The sequence below is a fragment of the Megalops cyprinoides genome, chromosome 13 (assembly GCF_013368585.1).
Source record: "Megalops cyprinoides isolate fMegCyp1 chromosome 13, fMegCyp1.pri, whole genome shotgun sequence".
In the NCBI taxonomy this organism is placed as follows: Eukaryota; Metazoa; Chordata; class Actinopteri; order Elopiformes; family Megalopidae; genus Megalops; species Megalops cyprinoides.
This window is the reverse complement of record NC_050595.1, coordinates 27698720-27718930: the sequence shown is the minus strand read 5'-3', so window position 1 is coordinate 27718930 and position 20211 is coordinate 27698720. Positions and strand designations below refer to the sequence as shown.

The 20211-nt window shown below is 49.3% G+C and overlaps 1 protein-coding gene across 1 annotated transcript in view; it reads left to right on the top strand.

Annotated features, from left to right (window-relative positions):
- LOC118788492 (CD276 antigen-like) overlaps window positions 1–20211 on the top strand; it is a 61750-nt gene that overhangs the window by 6182 nt on the left and 35357 nt on the right. The window contains exons 2-4 of the mRNA XM_036544509.1: window positions 794–873; window positions 8951–9301; window positions 10666–10962. Of these exons, the coding sequence (XP_036400402.1) occupies window positions 825–873; window positions 8951–9301; window positions 10666–10962 (697 nt within the window). The 5' untranslated portion in view covers window positions 794–824. The remainder of the gene's footprint in view (window positions 1–793; window positions 874–8950; window positions 9302–10665; window positions 10963–20211) is intronic.

Below are 20211 nucleotides of genomic sequence, written 5' to 3'. Positions count from 1 at the left end.
TTCCTTAATAGATGTCGCACAGTGCACAGCACATTTCTTTCAAAAAGGAAGACCTTAAATGACTGTTTAAAAAACACACAGTTTGCTTTACAATTAAAAAATGAAGTCTTCTCTTGCCAGTTATTACTTTAGTTGGATGATTGTTCCACTGTACCACTGACATGCTGAGACACTGAGGGCATGTTGGAGAACCCCAGGCTCCCTAGGCCCACACACACGCAGGTTCTTCTCATGTGCGTCGAGCTGAGGTTGAAGCTGGCCTGCTTTCGCTCGTATCCCTCCTCCTGTCCTGTGATCGCTCCGGCCTACTGATCTCAGAAAGCACAGTGTGTGGGGGGCTAAATTAGAAGCAGCTGAGCAGCTTTTATATGCAAACTGGCAAATCAGCACATTTGCTTGGTGAAGGCACAGGGATTTTTCTTACAAATCAAAAAAAACACTACAAGAGCACAACGGAATGTACAGGTCATGAGTTTGGCTTTTACTTGCTTTTACAGTGCACTGCTGTGTGTTATTACCACGTGGCATCTCCCTCTGACAGCAGTAAGTGGCAGACCACATCAGGAATCTTTTATCTGGGTCTCTGTGCGGGCAAGCTTCCTGTCTGTGGTGTCCTTCAGCAGACAAGTGTGTTCATTCTCCTCTTAGAGAATATGTGTGAGTGATGAAGAGTGTTGAAGCTAGTTCTTCTTTGTTTTGCTTGTGTTGGCTTTTTTAAAGCACTGCGAGCTCCACCTTTGCCCATTGTCTGTGGGTTAAATTACAAGTCATATGTCTGTCTCTGTCCCTGCAGGGCAGTGTCTGACGCAGGACATTCCAGGGCGATGATGCTGGCACTTCTGCTCCTCACCCTGACGGCCCTCGGTGCCCGCGGTGAGCACACCATCTACGTCTCTCTCTCTCTCTCTCCCTTTCTGAGAGTTTCTGTTCCTCTCTCACCTTGTTTCTTCCCTCCTTTCCTTCCTTTCCTTCACTTTATCAACCTTTCTCTGTCCCTCTTTCACCTTGTCTCTCCCCTCTCCTCTTCTCTCTCTCCTCTTCTCTCTTTCTCTCTCTCTCTCTCACCCTCTCTTTCCTGGCCCCATTCATGCCAGGATCAGAATACTAAAGACAGACAGCTCAAGCACCTATAATGCTATTGCCAGAGTGGCTCTGCCCCCCTGAGTCACTTAAGCGCAGTAACGTACAGTGGCAGACGCCCAGACGTCACCCACCTGGAGAGCTGCGTCTCTGCGGCCGTGGCGCGTTTTGACTGAAGTCGCTCTGACTCAGTGAGTCAGATGGCGTGGGTGAGCTCGCGTCTCATGTTCCCCTCATTAGGGATCCGCAGGCCAGCCAGGGCTGGAGAGCTCGCCGCGAAACCCTTTGAGGCGCCTGTGTCTTGCGGGACGGACACAAGCGATCGGCCTCAGAGCTGGGTTTGCCAGGCTTAATGTGCCATTTGTGCTGTTCATTACTGCCTAGATGGCCACAGCTTGATTTCTCTCAGGAGGGACCAATTCTTTGGAAATCTTTAAAATCTTTTTTTCTTGCAGGTGTGCACCCAGCAGTACGCTGCCTTCGTACCTTTAGTATTAGCTGCTCGAGCACAGCTGTATGTGCACAGCGTACAATACGATTTTGATCAGTTTTGGCACAGCCGTCTGCGTTCTTTCTTTATTTACACTGTACGCTGGCGCAGTTACGGATTGGCCGCCGGTTACCGCCACGCGGTGGACTTCAGCACACAGGCCGAGCCGTGGCCTTGTTAGCACCGAACGCACGCGCGTGAAAAGGAGCTTTCTCTGATCCGCCGGATCTGATGATTGTTTTGCGAGAGTTCCTCGGGCGCGGTGGCACTTCGCGGTGCGGCGGACGGGGTGACCTTGGGTACACGCCACGGCGGGGCCCGGCCAAGGATTACAGGCCCTAATCCCCCCGGCTCTCGATAGCTTCACACCTCCACTACATGATTAATAGCCATATCTCCTGGAGGGATTGCCGGCTCTTTCTTGGTGAACAATTTTCCCTTCTTGAATATCATTAACGGGGCCAAAAGGGGTCACGGGGGGAGGAGAGGAGAGGAGAGGAGAGGAGAGAAGAGGAGCTGCCTGGTGACGTCATCCCCTGCGCTCTCCAACCTGCTCTGACAGACTGAGCGTGGCACGCCTTCTGTAGTGCAGTTTTTGACACAGCACCCGTGTCGCACGCTCTGTAACATTATTTTTGACATAATATGATTGTCACCTTTTTTGTGGTAGAGTTTTTAACACAGCGGGTGTGTTTTTGAACACAGTAGGATGATTGTCATTGGAGGTGAATGCCAAGAGAAAAACCTTTTTATCTGCTGTTTAGTCCATGTTTACCGAATAATATAGGCTATAGTTTTATCACTTCCAGAGCTATGATAAAGGATTGACCATTGTATCGTTCCACTGATAAGGTTGACAGATAAACAGCCTTTTAAGGCTTGGAATTGGTCCTCGTGGGACTGATAAGCAAGTTTTACTGATGACTGGCCTGATGTTTGTTTTGCTTATCCTGTTAACAGTGTCAGTCATCACTGGGAATATTGTGATCATTATTCACAGTCTCGTCCTGATATATTCATGTATTCTGTACTTTGTTCCTTGACTTAAATTGAATTTGTTTCTTATTTATGTGTTGTAAATTGTGCTTGTTCCGTTAACCTCTGTTAGAGAACACAGTGACAATGGTCAGACCTCTAACCTCCATGTCAGTAAGGGCCTGATGATAATTATAATAATACTTTTTTAGTCCTTTCACATAATTTGGAAGCCACTGATTCGGAGGAGGTTTTATGTTATCATTTGAATGTTAGTATTATGACTTGGACTGGATTACTTCAAACCATTGCTTTCTTTAATCTGAGTTGTTTCCAAGTATCAAAAAAATTAATTTATTTGGTTAATTTCTAAATTCTGTTCTCTATAATGTGCCTATGTCAGTGGTGATTCGTAGATGTCATTTTATTCTGTTGCCAAAATATCTGAATGCAGGTTTGCAAGTATCCGTTGTTTGATGCTGGTTTAAGTGAATGAATGATTGAATCGTCTATCTATCGTTTCTCTTACCTCTAGAGATTAGGGCCTGTGCTGCTGTTTCCATTACTCCAGTGCCCTAGCCAGTCAGTGAAAGTGTCGGTTTGTGCCAAATGCTCCCAGATAGGCGTTTAGGTTTTTAATCATGCTTCGAGAGGGGAATTATGCTGAAGCTATGCAGCTACAGAAACTGCAAAGTACAAGTGTGTTCAGTGTCCAGGTCTGCAGGGAAACCCTAATGAATTACGGCGACTTTGTAAATCACAGTGGCTGCGCTGGCCAGCAGGCCAGGATCTATCATGGGAGTGCGGAGCCGTTGAAATGGCCCTGTCGCACCCGCGGGCCTCTCGTGGCCGACAGAGGTCCACTGGTGATGAACGCCGTCCCCAAGTTGTTTCCTCCTTGTCTGTGATGATTGGTCCTGCAGTGAGGGGGCAAGGTTTCCTCCTCACAGAGTTTTGTTCAATTCTTTGGTAATTACCCAGGTATCAGTGATGTTCTGGCTAATTTGATTGCAGGCCGGTGGAGTATCTTGTTTAAATAGCAGCGGAGAGCGGGGCTGGATGGAGATCCCTTTCAGTGCACCACATGCATAATGCCCATACTCCAGCGCCACCGGCCCCAACCCCCGCACCCCAGTCACTGTACCTATCGCTGTACCGTTACTGACCAAGAGCTTCATGATTATTTTAGCCCCTCCCAAAAAAAACCCACGCCCCGCAGATTGCTTTGAGAATCATAGCTGTAATGCACAAGGCACTCCGCTGGAGGTTCCCTTTATTTCCGAGGGGTTAGTGGGCCGTGGTTAAAGCGATGACTCGTCCCGGGCTCGCTCCTGGAAAGGTACGCTTTCGAGGGTGCGGAGTCTCTGTCGGGGAACCCCCTTCACTGGTTTGACTCAGTCTTACGGGGGCTGCAGGCAGCTTGAAAGATGAGCGAAGTCAGAGCCAGAGCCTTGTGCCTCAGCGTTATTCAAACCACACGCTGTCATTCTGCTGATTCCTAACATGACGTGTACCCTTTCTTGAAGTGTTGTCGCAGTGCAAGCCTGTATTCTCCAAACATGCCGGTACCTGCTGTACACAGGGAAGGGAGTGCACCATTATTCAGTAGAATTGTTTTTTTTTTATTCCTGTCATCTGCTCAGTTTTTTAGACACAGTGTCAAAAATGAGTGAAAAGCTCTTTGCAAAACAGTCCTGTACTCTCTTTCCTTTGCAAATTTCACCCAGTTCCCAGCTCCCGGTCGGTGCGTTTCGCCCAGAGTCTTCCTGCCATCCTCTCCCTCTCTCTCCCCTCTCCCTGCAGCTCGCTCCGAGTCGTTCCTCCGGTTTTGGAGTTGCCGTTGTCTTATCTGCCAGCCCCCTCAGCTCTTCGCTCCTTATCTGTCCGCTGGAGTCCATTAACGGGTTATTGACAGGATATGAGTGAGGCCTCGCTGATACGGCTCCAAAGCAGGCCTCAGACTCCTGGACAGAGAGAGGGAGAGAGAGAGAGAGAGAGAGAGAGAGAGAGAGAGAGAGAAGGGCGATAGAGGAGAGGCACATAATCTTCATTCGTCATGATAGCAAAATGAAACAACTGTCACAGCTACCAGTAGCCTCTTCCTCATTTGTGTCCTCAGTAATATGTGACTTATGGTAATGAAAGGCTGTGTCATTAGTTCTGTATATGTTATACCACTGGTCTTTTGAATGGTGTGGAGAAGGAAGTCGTTGTTGCCTTGTATTTTGGCTGCAGTATTGTGTTAGAGCCAGAAGGGGGCAGTGTTGTCACAGTGATTTCTCACTGCCTAATGCTGTGTCAGATAGAACACTAACCGTGTGCCTGTGTGTTTTGTGATTGTTTATTTTGTTAAGTCAACACTGCCATCCAGCAATATGCCCTCTAGTGTGTTTGTGCTTGAGAGCGCTTGAGTGCGTGTGCGTGCATGTATGTGTGTGTGTGCGTGCGCATGCGTGCATGTGCATGTTTATGATCCAGCATCACCCTCGGCTCAGAGTCATATCTGTATGTGTAACAGTGTGCTGCCGTGATGTGTGTGTGTGTGTGTGTGTGTGTGTTTGTGTGTGTTCCAGCTGAGGAGTGTGACTGTGTCTGGGTAGATACGCTCCAGTGCTACAGCACCTCAGGGATTTGTGAACCAGTGTGTCCTCTGTGTCATTAAGCAGGAAGGTGTCAGCGTGTGTACGCTCTGAGTCCTATTGAAGAGCGTGCGGAGAGAGGCTGTGCTCTGAGTGCTGTCGAAGGCAGCGAGAATCGCGTTCCGTGTGTTATCGATCAGGGTGGTGGGAGCGTGTGCGTTCCGTGGGTTATCGATCAGGTCCCGCGAGCGCCTGAGCGCGGCAGCACACACGCGTGTGTTCCGCGTCTCTTCGATCGGCGCGGCGCGTGTGACATTGAGCTGGGGGATGTGACCTTGCGCAGCGTGGGCGTTACGGAGAGAGCCCGCGCGAACCTGTGCGCCGTACGGCGCGCGTCTCTGAGGCAGGGCACGGAGACCCCGCACATCACACGGGGTGACATCAAAGAACTCGTCCTTCCTGTTTCCCTCCCACTGGTGGGCATGGCGCTGTGGAAGCAGCGGGACCCGGGTCCACGACACATAATAACGGCGAGCTGTTTGCACCGAGTCCGCACAGCGGCGGGGTGCCCTAACCAGATCGCCTGAGATGCCGTCAGAGGAGTTTGCTCCATGTATGGCAACCTGGCCCAGTGTCCCTCTACCCTCCACCCCACCAGATCACATAAACGATGCCCCGCCCTCCTCCAGCTCTTCCATCCAATTTGGAATGAGAATGCTAGGAGAGGACGCTAGGGTTCGAGGACTGCTGGTCTTCACGGACAGCCCTCGGGCATTGAAGAATGGGAGGTGCTTGAGGAGGGAGGGGTGAAGTGAGGGGGTGGATCGGCACGAACGTAAGTAATCGGGTCATCTTGGCAGCACGGCACAGGAGAAGGGGGCTGGCTTTCATGGGCTTCGGGGAGTTTACATTGTGTCTGACGCTCAACTCTCTAAAAAGCCGCGTTCCATATTAACACACTGCTGCAGATGCACGCTGCACTGCGTTTAAATGCCTGGAAACGGCCTTTATCCAGGGCAGCTGGCATGTCTTATAGTGCCATGTTGTCCGGTCACACAGCTGACCGTCTGCTGAAGGGTGGGTGCAGCAGCGTTTCCCTGAGCTGGGAGCGGAACCTGCAGCTTTCCAGCTCCCTGTTTCTCCACCACCTCACAGCTCCGGCTGTGTCCGCGCAGGTCTGAGATCAGCTGGAGATCAGCGGATGGCGCGGGTCCGGTTTGAGCGGCTCAGCGCGGCCAAGCCCCAGATCAGAGTAAGCCCATAAAGGGCTCAGCGGGGCTCTGCTCATTCCCCGGTGGGTTCAGCTGTGTGCTCTGTGTGATAGCCCCTCACTCTCCCATCTCACCCCCCCCCTCTGCGCTCTCGTCCCGGGGGGAGCCGACCACTGCGGCCCTGGGTGTGAAATCACCGCCCTCCTCTCCAGATTTTGAGCATCATTGCCACCTCCACAGTATAAACAAAAGCAGCGAAATGCCTGTTGTTTACAGACCAAGTCCAGCCACTTTCAAAACAGAAATGTAGAATGCGGAAGGGGTTAACGATGGGAGAAATAAAGTCTCTGAAGATGTTAGCTCTGCCCGTCCAATGAGAAGCGGGTGCACTGAAGGCTAATGCTACGTGAAGGCTATGCCTTGCTCCCTTGCTGTGCTTTGATGTTGTAGCGGGAGAGAGTCGTAGCTGTGCTCTGTGGCAGTGACAGATTATAATTCCCATCTTTTTTTTACATCAGAAATTTGGAGATCATGCCTCCCTTAAGTAGCGCCCAGACAGAGCCATTCTTAGCAGGACAGGGAGAGGGACGAGTCGACTATTTTTATTTCTCTAAGTCACCAAGCATTGTGGTCTGATTGAATTGCTCTCCTATGATTGCGTGCTGTTCCCTTCAATACTCAATGCTGTTGAACAAGAAATGACTTGCAAGTCCCATTGAAGGGACTCTTCTACTCTTGTTGACCTTGTTTTTATACAGGAAGCATCTGGGGTTTTTAAATTCTAGAACCGTCTCAGTTCAAGATGAGCTACATCGTCGCTCTACAGAGGAAATTGACAAATTGGGACCACTTGCGAAATGAATTCCCTTGTACAGAATACAGTTGGTACTGGTTACTCTGTGGAGTGGACTTTGTTACCCAGGTAGAGATGCCCTTGTGTATCACGGGCTGTGGCAGGCAGCTAATGGGTAACTGAATACTGGCTCACTGGGAAAACATTCTTTTTGAACACTATAAGATTCTCGTTGAGGAGGAGATTTTCCCGGCTTCTTTCTCGCCTGCGGTTTTCTGATCTGAAATCAGTAGGTTGATGTCTGTACGCAGCTGAACCAAACTCAGCTGAAGGCAGTGGAGAAGTAGATGGGGACACAGTCCCTGGTGAGGTTGGGCAGTGCTGTATCTGTATGTCTGTGGAAGCTGTGGAATGTGTTGCTGATGATGGAGGGAAAAAAAATGAGCTTTAGAAAGACTGATATAGACAGTTCAAACTTTGGTCTTTTTGATGTGTATTTTTTTTTTTCTTCACCAGCAGACAGGATGCAGCAGAAACCCCCCAATCAGTAAGCCCCGCTGGCAATACATTTTTAATGGTAACACTTTTTAATCAAATCCAGAGGCCTGTTTCCTCCCTAGTATACGAGGCAGGGCCGGAGCCGTGCGGAAAGTGGGGTCAAACGAGAGAACTGCCACGTTAGAGGAGGCGTGATCGGAGGCGGCCCTTGGAGGATTTGCGTGCTAAACGGGAGGCTAAAATTAAACGCCGGTGCGCTTCCACGCGGAGAGGGAACGTGAGCGGCGCCGAGCGTCAGGGATTTCACCGGCTCTCCCCCGGGGTCCCCTGTCAATGAAATCAAACGGCGCCGAGTGATCCGAAGTCCAAACACGGGCGGAGGCAATGTCACTCTGGACGTTTGCACAGCTTGAGTGGCGCCTCCGCTAAGGCTCTACACGGCTGGCTCCTCTCCGATGCGCTCCGCTCCTCCTCGCCATGCTCGGCTCCCTCCTCTACCTCACTTTTGCAAAAAAACCACCGACTGCGAAATTCCCCCACCTGAAGCGCCACCTGAAGCCCCTCCCCCATCCCTTCGACCCGCCATCGCCCCCTCGTGGGAGGGGTCACGTCACTGCCCCGCCCCTTTCCCTTTGCTCCCAGCCGTCAGGGCGGATTGCCCGTGCTTCAGAGCGCATTACCCGGGCCCCCCTCCCTCCCTCATTGGCCGAGACAGACGGAGGGGCCTGTCCATCTCCTCCGCGTTGCCAATCACGGTGGATCCTCCCAGGCTTTGGGGAGTGACAGCCCGGGGAAGCATGAAGAGACGCGCTCTCAACAGGGAGCCGCGAGCAGTCAAGGCTGCCTTCACAACTGCCGGGGAGCAGCGGAGTGACGTACAAAGCAGGCTGGTTGTAGCAGTCATGTGCAGGCCTGCACCCAGCAGCCAGTGTGTCTGTTCGGGAGCTGATAAAAAGATTTTTTTTTCCCCCCCTGTCTTGGTTTTTTGCCTCCCCCTTTCCCCATTCTGACTTCTGAGTTAAGAGCAGCCATTGGCATCATGGCATGTTCCTGTGTTTGGGCAAGTTCTGTGCCATCCCATCGACGAAGACACTGCATGTAGGTTTCAGTTATATTACACCTCGTATTAGACTAAATAATTGTGTCCTGCCTAGTCTCTCACAAGCTGTCATGAATGTGTACACTGTCCTTTGCCGCTGCAGCACATGAAAGCGCTCTGTGATCTGAAGGCAGTCCCCATCATCCTTTGCAGTCTAAGGAGCGATCCCGCTAAACCTTTGCCCTTCTCCCCACCCCCCCACCCCCCCTGTTCTCCCTCCCCCAGCTGTCTTCGAGGTGCAGGTCCCGGAGCTGCCGGTGGTGGCCCTCTACGGGCAGGACGTGGTGCTCAACTGCTCCTTCTCCCCGGCCACGCCCTTCAACCTGTCCGACCTCAGCATCTTCTGGCAGCTGACCGACACCAAGAGGAGCGTGCACAGCTTCTGGGACGGGCGCGACCAGCTGACCGACCAGGGCGAGGGCTTCGCCAACCGCACCAGCCTGTTCCCCGCCGAGCTGCGCTCGGGCAACGCCTCGCTCCTGCTGCGCCGGGTGCGCGTCGCCGACGACGGCAGCTTCACCTGCTTCGTGCGCATCGAGGGCTACAGCAGCGCCGCCCTGCTGGTGCAGGTGGCCGGTGAGTCTGCGGGGAGGGCGGGGGGGGTGCGTGGAGGGGGCACGGATCCTCGTAAAGGTCCTGGTAAGATCCTGGAAATTAGAAATCGTTCCTACCTGACTGTTAAAGGCACTGCAGTCTTGCGAAGCGTATCTGCCTCTATTTAGTAAGTTTCCAGCAAGCCTCGGTTCCCTAGTTCGTAATCGCACACTCATGAATACTTAGATTGCAGACACAACACCCCCCACACACACACACATACTGGTCTCACACATATGCAAGTCCCACCTGGATAATTGCGCAGGTGTTACCCGTGATCAATGCTTAACACAACAGAGAGATGGGTCATAAAGCACCTATTTCCATCAGGAGTGGTCAATAAAGTGTTTGGTCAATAAACCCTGATTGGAGTGTCCGTCCACAGCGGTTCTCCACAGGTCTGATGATTGGTCATTAGTGTGACTGATTGACCATTACAGACGGCTCCGAACAGACACTTTCCCGGGACTCCTCTCTCTGCACGGCCGAGTGCATTTGGCTAACTTTTATATGCAGTTACGCATATTTTAACGGTCACAAAGTATCGATCAAAGCCTTCTAGCACATCCTGTGCTGTATATGTTGTCGGACGGCTGGCTTAGACCTTTGTGACACAGAGGTGGCAGTGCGATAGAGCTTTTGAATTCCCGGGATAAGCGGATTGTCCTGTCCCCTTGATTCGATTTATACATTTATCATATCTGACTGTCATTTGCAATTAATGTCACAGACTGGCTCTGTGCTGTTCAGAGGGAAATTAAAGCCGGTTGCATCGGAAGGCATTCTTTCAGTCATACTGCTCGCAGCTTGTCCGCCAAGGGGGCGTCGGCCTTCAGCTGCAATCGCCAGCATTTCAAAACAGGCTTAAATGAACTCGTTTCACCCCGCTCTCCACCCCCCAACAGCCCTGTTTGCTGCAATGTGATTGGATGGGGAATAGGCTGGCCTTGTCCGCCGTCTCTCCGGTTACAGTGCGCGCTCGGGGGACCGGGGAGCCGTGAATCCACCCAAGGCGGACGCGCCCGGCGCCCTCACCTCAGCCAAACCTGAGCCGGCGCCGGGAGGGGCCCGCGGGGCGGGGGGGTGGGGGGGGTTGAAGCAGATTTCCCACAGGTACCAGGACTGTGTGCTCACTTCAAGCCCCATCTGGGCTGGAACACTTTATTACTTCCATCATTGGGGAGGGGAGGAGGGGTGGAGGGGTGGAGATGCTCTCCTACCTTCTGGATCCTTTTTGCATTATGCTAGGGTCCCACATTATGCTGAACTCGAATAATAATTCATTGTAAAAACCCAGATTGTGTGCATTCACCAGCCTCTTACCCCTCCGTCCCGCACCTCCCCAGCCCCTTACTCGAAGCCTCAGGTGACGTCGGAGCCGGACTCGAACCTGCGGCCGGGCGATGAGGTGTCCCTGAGCTGCGTGGCGTATGGAGGCTACCCACAGGCTCAGGTGCTGTGGCAGGACGGGGCCGGCCGCAACCTGACGGACAACGTCACCGTCTCCCAGGTGGCCAACGAGGAGGGGCTGTTCAATGTGCACAGCGTCCTGAGGGTGGTGGCCGAGCCCAACAGCATCTACAACTGCAGGCTGACCAATCCTCTGCTGGGAGATGAGGGCCACGCCTCTGCCACCATCACAGGTACCTCCCTCTCTCGGAGCACTGTCTGATCTCAATGACACCTTTAAATGTTCAGAATTGATTAGCGCATCCTGAGTATTACGTGTGTGCAATGTAGTGCAGTCATATATATATTGTAAACCACACAGTTGACAGCCCACAGTCATTTTACATTCTGTGTTGCTGTGGATGCATGTGGTAAATATTCATATTCATAATTCTGTCTGTTTCAAGGTATGAATGTATACAAATGCTTTGTAATCACTGAAAAATTATGAACATAATGGCACATCTAGCTGAACTCGTATTTGCATTTATGTTATACATTTCTTGCATCATAAAATTAGAAGAGTAGATGATTTCTGTTGGTCTGCAAAGTCTGTGCAAGATAGATTTTGTAATACTAGGAGTTCTAGATTGTGCAAGGCTGGGCATTTGACAAAAAGAACACAAAGACACACTAATGTTGTTGAACGTATTGCTGGAAACACCACTTGTCACAGGGTTATCAGGAGTGAGTCTACACTTTAACCCTCTCTCTACACGTTGGCCCTCTCACAGCAGACACACTCTCTGCATCCTCTGTCATCTGCATAGGCTGCTGCTGGCAGCGATAAGTAGGATTGCTAATGCACACATTGAAGTAAATGGCTATTTTCTCCAGAGGCCAGGTTAACAGCAGCTCTGCTGTAGCCAAGAGGCCAGCTCCGGCCTTCTCCCGGCCTCTCTGATTGGAGAGTGCCCTGGCAGCAGCCTCTAACGGGCGCAGCGCTCTGTGAAATGGCTAATAAATAAAAAAAGCAGGGGTGGCCGGGCCTGCTCACCGTGGCGGAGTGGTACATGGGGGGTCACGGGGGCCAAACTGCCCCCCCCCTCCCCCCGCCACCACCCCCTCCGTCCACGTGCTGCTCCGTTGGTCTGGGAAATGACGGCCCTTCCTGCGAGTGAGTCGCCGGGCTGTGATGTCCAGGCCTGGGCCGGAGAGGTAGTTTATCCCCTGATCTCCTGCCCTTCCCATGCATCTGAACAGCAGACCCCATGTGACTATGTGTCAGAAGGAGTCATTTGCAAACTCCTCCTACGGAAGCGCTCTGCAGTACAAGGGAGCACCTTGTGTGCATGCGAGGCTTGTTTTGGCGCGTACGCAAATGCTCCAAACAGGGGTCCGGTTCGTGAACCTTTGCGGAGTTGACCGGGGCCATTAAAACAAGAAGGCTTTGTGCAGCAGGAGAGAGTGGACAGGGAGCAAACCCGAAATACTGTATAAAAGTAATTTCCGCCGGAGAACGTTTGGACCTCCCACAACAAATGTGTTACAGAGTCCTCGCGGAGCATCAAAAACCCCTTTGTTCTCCGCAGATGGGAGTTTTTGGCCGGGTGCGAAACCCCCGCTCGGATGAAAGGTGGTCCGCCTGGCGCGTCGCGAAACAGAAGACAAGCCCGTGCTCTCTGAAGTCATCCCAGAGAAGCGCACAAAGAATAAGATGTACCCCCCCCCCATCCCCCCCGCCCAATACCCCCCTCAAAAATAAGAAACCATCCAGCGAAAAAGGGATGGAGCGAAATGAAAGCCTTAGCGGAAAAGCCATTGATTACCGCCGGAGTGGCCCTGATCTCAGCGCCCAGGGGTGGCGGCGTTAGATTTTAATATCCTCCTCCAGGCTGATGCAACGTGCTGAGGCCCCACATGTTAATAAACAAGCCCCTGTCTCGCTCCCCTCCGCTATGGGACAAGAGGGGCTTATTTGATATGGAAAAAAGCATTTACATTTGTTTACAGCATCTGCCGTACGCTTAACAACTTTTGTAATTAATTTTGACCTCGTGGAACACTTTCACTGGAATTACCGAGTGCGTGCGGCGCTGGGGTAGGTCCTGTAAATATGCTTTATAATTAAAGTGTCGCATGTCCTGGAGTGACCTCTTCAAAATCTTGTAATTGAAATGGGTGAAATCTGCTTAAGATGCCAGACGTATCCTTTCCCGAAGAGGGACAGACAGAAAAAGGCCCTTTTATATTTAACACTTTTTCCCTTTTTTTTTTTTTACTTGGATTGAAAAATGACAGAAAGGACTAGTGCGAACGTGTCGGAATGAAAATTGTTTGGCAAAGTTCCATTGGCGGTCAAAGTGGGAATCGGCGACCGAGAGAGGCTTTAACCCATAATCCACTTGTCTGGAGATGTGTGTTCCTTCCGCAGGACACCAAGGTGTCCCAAAAACCTGCGTCCAGTCCCAATGACACTGCTCCTTGATTACTCACAGACGGACCGAGAAGAGGACTGGAGGCACGTGATGCTTTGGTTGTCCCTGTGTCTGGAAAGTCCCACTCCGAGCGGCCAGACTACCGCGAAAGAGGCCACACCAGAGGCCCTGCGTGGGAGGATGTCGTGTTCGGGGAATGCATAGACACGGGGTTCGCTCTGTCGGCTGTCTGTGAAACACTGCTATCCGCACACTAACGCCTGCCGCCACGCCTGTCCCTCAGTGATCCGGCACAAACTCTCTCCGAGCTAATGAGGGCCGGCCAGAGCTTGCTGTGCAGAATGAGTTCCCGCTGCCTTTTCTCCTCCTCTGTTATGTTGTATTTATTTGGCTATTTGGCAGACACCTTTATCCAGAGCGATTTCCACAGCGTAAGAACTTACAGATGAAAAATGTATTAGGAATAACAATGGGCAAGCACAAGTACACTGTAGCTTCTGTTTTCATTGTGCTACTGCATATCCTAAAGTGACCCTACAGCCATAGTGGATATATGGAGGACGGAAACAAGGGTTCAAACATTAGATTTATCAAATAAGGCAACACCAGTTATATGATTAGCTGACCTCAGTGCCAGTTGGTTCATTCAGGTAGACGGTTCCTGTTGACCGAAGCCCCTGCGCTCCCCTGAGTTTGTGGATTCAGTGTCTGTGTGATGTGATTGTGTTGAATCAGACTGCAGGAGCTGTGTGATTGCTCTGTGCCCAGGGCTTAGGCCCAGTCCTGCCTGCTGTAGAGAGTGCTGGTGGCTTCCTGGCAACAGTGCTGGCGCAGCAGCCCTGGCCTGGAAATCAGAGAGAGGGAGAGAGAAATAGGTAGATGGATAAATAGAGATAGAGAGGGAGAGAGAGGTAGATAGAGAGAAAGAAAGAGATCTAGAGAGAGAGAGAGAGAGAGAAAGAGAGAGAGAGAGGCAAGACTGATGACAGACACAGAGATTGGGACTAGAGAAGAGAGTGTTTGCTGAGCTGAGAGAGTCTTGGAGCAGCGGTCTGGCTGCCAGGGTCTGACGGCAGAGAGATGAGGTGCTGAGAAAAAGAGAGAGAGAGAGGAAGAGAGACGGAGACAGGGGCTGAAACACAGGCTGATCAGTGAAGCTTTGCTGAGCCCAGGCAGTCTTTACCCCACATGGCTTACTGAAGGATCTCCTGACAACATCATGGGAGGCCCTGCTCGAAACATCTCATTTTAGAGCATGTACACGCAGACACACACTCACACAGAGGTGCGCGCGCGCACACACACACAGGCGTACACATACTGACAAACATGTATAAGGGGACAGGCACATACAGACACACCCCCACACACATACTGACACATACACACACACACTCACACACACAGACGTACACTCACACAGGGACATGCATAGACAAAGGCATGCGCATACAGACACATACACACATGTATGTACTGTAGAAATGGAGGTGTGCGCACACATACACATAATGACGGTACACACTGTACTACATACACACACGTCACCTGGATTCAGACTGGCAGTCCTTGGATGGCTCCCGGGCTTTGCTGTGTTTTTCTTTCCTTCGTTGCACACCCTCCATCCCGTCTCCACAGTCTTGCGAGTTAGTCTGTTTCAGCGCCCTGTCTTGTCATGTGTAATGGCCGAAATCAATACCTGTCAATGCTCACTGAGCTTCACGCCAGGAGCTGGAAGGAGGACGCCAGCAAATATGGCCGACACGGAAACCCCGCATCGCTTCATGCCCCGCGGACAACCTCCCTACGGACCTAATTTAAACACAATTAACGAATGGTGCGGGGGAGCAGAAAACCGTGCCGTAAATGAATCTGTTGTCAGTAAAGTGACCCCGGATGACACTGTGTATTAATTAGTGTCCCGGGCGCCAGCAGCCTGTCTACGGTGAATGAGCGGCACCCTTGAGTTGCCTTGCGTTTCGCATCCAGTAGTGCGTCTCGCCGCTGTATGGCACCGGCTCGTCGTCTGTGCTGCACCGCCTCTGCTTGTGGGGGCTTGCTTTTGCGCGTGCCTCTTTCATTGCGTTGCCTAGTGGAGTGCGTTTTGCACGTGGAGGCTTTTGCTCTTGTCTTTGTGGGCAGCAGTGTTGTGCAGTGGTAGGGAGCAGGACTTGTAACTGAAAGGTTGCTGGTTCTATTCCCTGCTGAGTCTCTGCTGTAATTACCTCAGTAAGTTTTCAGCTGTATAAATGGATAACATTGCAACCTATGTGAGTCGCTCTGGATCAGAGAGTCTGTGAAATGATACTAATGTAAATTTTCTCATGGTTGTAGCACTTTCAAAGCCTCTGTAGTACAGCACTGTGGTATGAGAATGTGTATGAGAACACCATTGTATGTTGTAGCTATTTCTGTTGTAAAGATTGCTGTCTAACTACAGTCTAACAGTCTGTGTCGCTGACTTCGTGAATCTGTGCTGTTGTTCATGTGGCTTTATTATATGCACTTTTGCACTTTACATTGTAAGCTGCTCTGGACAAAATATGTCTTTATAAATGTCAACACATTAGAGGTCAATGACAAGGTCTGGCCATAGAAAAGAGCATAAAGCCATAGAAGAGGATCTAACTATGGTAAACCCTCAGGTGGGATGCAAGGCCTTGTCGGTATTAATTTCACCGATTCCATGCCGTAACTACTTCTGAGCTGCACGCAAGCCTCCCCCGGAACTTTCCGGATATCTGTATGGACGCTAACCCCCGGAGCGGGAGCTCAGTGCAGTTATTCTTCATTTTCGCCGTCATGAGAGCTGAGTGGATGAGGCTGCGGAATCCGAGCGCGGAGCAGATGGAACTAAGTAATCTGAGCACTACAGTCCATGAAGCTAAGCAGTCAGAGCACATAATTACTGATACTAAGCAGCGGGTACAGAGTAGATGGAGCTAAGTAAGTGAGAACGGGGTGAACGCTGCTAAGCATTTTAAGTACACGGACGATGAAAGTAAGCAAAGAGAGCGGGGCTAGATCAAGCTAAGCAGCGTGATTAGAGCACTTAAAGGGACAAGGCCCGTCGCTCGAGGAAGCAATTAGGGATTCCTTTGAAACTGCACCGCGGGAGTGTTGCAGCAGCCGGCCCTGACCGCCCCGAATCCGAGCGATGGTGCACTGCCCCATCCCCCCCCCCGGCGCGCGTGCTTTTCAAATGTGATGTCTCTTATAAGTGACCAAACACGGTTACTGACTTCTGATCTCGCTTGCTCCAAAGCCGCTTATTTGCTGCAGCGTTCCTGGGACGCGCTTTCGGCTGACGGCTGAAGGAGCGGGGCCCGCCTCTCGAGCGGTTCGCCCTCCCAGCCCCCTGCTGAAGAGGGCGACACGTTTTATTGTGCTCCATGTGGCGTGCAGTTACTGTGAACCCATCTTTTTATGTCCCGGGCGCCATCATTACATTTCGGGAAGACGGCGTTTGCAGCGGCAGTAAAAAAAGAAATGGCCCTCTCTCGCAGTGGAACAGTTTTGTTTTTATATCCTCCCCTTCCTGCGGACTATCATGAGGCATCGAGGCCTGGAAAGCGTGAATTTGCACGAGTCACTCTTAAATCCTTCAAGAGGGATCGGTGCGAGAAGGCCCACTGTGAGCGCCCAGTGTTTGGCTCTGCAAAGTAAAATCATATTAGTGTCACCATCTGAGAAACATCAGGCGGAAAAAGAAGGATTGAGAATATTGATCGGGCACCTTCAAAGGGCGGCCGTTTAATTATTTATATTCATTTGTGTTATCCTTAAACCGTACCGAGATGGGACCCTGAATTATAGCTCCACAAAGGTTGTTTGTAACCTCTGTAAACGGCTTTTGTTCTGGCCACTAAAACTGTTGAAAGCGATGCCTGCCTGTACACAAAGGGGCATTGTCCTGCCCTGTAATGTATTTTCAATTAGAAGGCGTTCTGAGATTTGGCCTTTTCCCGGGATAGGCTGCTCGGGAGACCAGTAATTGATTGCAAAGTGTGAAATGAAAGTTAAGCGTGGACAAGCGCGCACCATCTCCCAGAGGAGACAAGTTGAACGCAGATCCAGGACTTCATTTCGGAAGAGTTATTGTATTTTTATTCCACGTTCGGCATCCCGGCACAAAGGTGTCCACGAAATCCAAAAATCCAATTTATTAAACACTTGGATTTATTGTGCGACCATTAATGCTCTTGTTCCCCCACTGCCCCTTGAGATCACTTTTTGAGTTCAACATTTTTTGGTTTTATGGGTTTAAACTCATATTTATTAGGAGTTTGTGAAATACAGCCTAGTAGCAATGCTCTCTCAAATGGTCTTTATAGGGCTGTGCTGAGAAGGCATAACTCATACAAACTGTGTACCCAGTGAGGGCTGTATGAGCACTCATACTCATACCAAACAAAATAGAAAATGGTTGGGAAAAATTATAAGTGCGTTTAAAACAAATTCAGTGTATTGGACAAGCAAAACAAAATCAATACATTGGCCAAATACTGTTGGCTCAGCTGATAGTTAACGATAGCAAAAGATGGTGGATACCAACACATGTAGAGAAACGTTTTTTAACCCAAGGGTGATTACAGTTAGAAGCGGATTTAGATTAGATACGGCATTAGAATATTAGAATATTCATGAGGCATTCGTGACCTCATTTCCTTTGCCAGATGCATACGCAAGCTTAATGCACAGCAACATGGCTACAGAAGTGATCATAATTCTATCTGAAGAACATAGTGGTGAAAACACGGTAAGCCAGTTTGGAATTGATTAAGTTTAGCAACTTTGGTAGTTAGCTGGGTTGCTAACTGGCTATTTAATAACAACGTGTTAGGCTAATTGAATGTGCAACTGCCTCCAGCTGTATAACAACAATCTGCCAGCTATACAAGGGCTAGCAGCTAGGGAGATGTTTCCACGCTAACATGAATATTCATAACCTATTCATAAGGAAGAACCCGAGATGCCGAAGCACTTATGTGCAGATGAGGTGTAAACATTCTGAAGTTTGGTCACTTTTTACATCTGTCAAGTTAATCAGCTTAAACTCCGTTTCACACTCATTCAAAAATAAGTTCCACATTTTTTTGCCGGGAGAACATAGAGGTAATTTGGGCAATGGATAACTGGCCTAATTGCATATTTAGGAGTTATGCTCTGAGAAGTCACCATATCCATAACAGGTACTTATTTTGTCATATATGCTGTCAGCCCATAGTTTGTGAAACACAATTCATTCACTTTAAGTAAGATTGCAGTGTCTTAACTGAAGTTAAGCCATAGGTGGAGTTTTAACTGAGGTCAGTACACAGTCCAACTATTGCGTGGCATGTTACACATATACGTACAATAACAGAAGACAATAGTGCCAAGCTTGCCATAAAGCCAAACAACACAGTGCATCAAATCAGTTTCTGACCAGTTTGTACTATATCACGCATAGGCTTACGTAGGGTATTTGGCTTTCACACATGTTCACACACAACTGAAGCACACAAACCATAAAGTTAAAGTCTGTTAAAAGTGAAATATCAATTTGTTTATATTATACTGTTAGGCTTTCATTTTTCCATGTACCCTTTTAAAACATTTAGTGTACACATGAACTGATTTCCTGTTAAATTGAAAACTATGAAATATGCGTACTCACTCATATCCAACGTACAGCACGCACACATGCACACAATTAGAAAAGGCTCAGCAACAGTGTCACCTGTTGTTACAGTAGGCTTGTAAAACATATATATTAAATAACCAGTTTCCTACCTAGTTTTTGCGTCCCGTGTATATGTCCACTATCTTCTCAGGTGATAGGTTTGCTGTTATGTCGTCCTTATTGTTTATTAATTTATTATAGAAAAAATAACACGTCAAAAAAATTAACACAGATTAATCGCACTCTATGATGCCCCTTGACCCCATACGTCACTGTGTATGTAGGCAATATCACATGAGAGGGAGTGCTGTTACACTAAATATCAGGACAGCTGTGATTCGGTCATAGGTACGAAGATATTCAGTATAACAGCACGATCTTGAGTATGATATTGCTTTTATACAACAGCTCTACAAACAAGGCTGTTTACCAAGTAACAATAATTTGAGACAACAAATTATGTTTTTTTGTCATTTATTGGGCTCCGCCGACAAAAATATTTCCTTCAGGATTACATTTACACGTGTTGTCAAGCAACACATAAAGTTTCTTGACTGCAGGTTAGTTAGTTAGCTAGCTACCTGCTTTTTATCATACATGAAAAGGCTAGCTATATGGTAGTGAAGCAAACCACCTTTAATCATAGCCCACTACAGGCTAGTGAGCTACTTTTTAGCGTACATGGACGGGCTAGGTATACGGTATGCTTGCTAGCTAGCTATTGTTTATCAAACCAAACTAGCTTGGAATATTTTAAAATATTTTTAAATGCTTCTCATGGCAAATATTGATATATGTGACTAATTTAGATTAATTAATCACAAAGCTTGTAATTAATTAGATTAATTTTGGACCTATCTTAGACTCAATGTAGTGACATATTTCAGCCGCTGGGGGGGGGGGGGGCATTGCCCCTCCTGCCTCCCCTCCAACTCCGCCTATGAGTTAAGATGTGATAAACATCATTGTACAGTGCATGGGAGGACATGGTGAAGACGCTGTCTGGGTTGTGAACCTGTTTTTTGAGGTCTTTTGAGGTCGAAACCTGAATATGTAAAATTCAATATGACACGTGTTTAAATCTCCTTCAGGTCAAATGAAAGTCTTCCCTATACATCTATATAATAAAATAACAATTTTTGTTTAGCTCATTATTGCCAATTTGTCAGAAGGGAAATAAACTGCCTTCCCCTTACATTATTAATTTTGTCAGCTAGGTTTAATTTCAGCCAGTCTCCTTGTAGATGTTTCCGTATAATGTGTAACTCAATCTCTAATGCAAGAAGACTCACAGGTCTATAAACACACAGGAATATTGATATTCTAAATATATGACTTACCTCAGGAGAGGGGAATCTCTTTCACCCTGCAGGGTTTGTTTATAGGTAGCCCTCGCTACC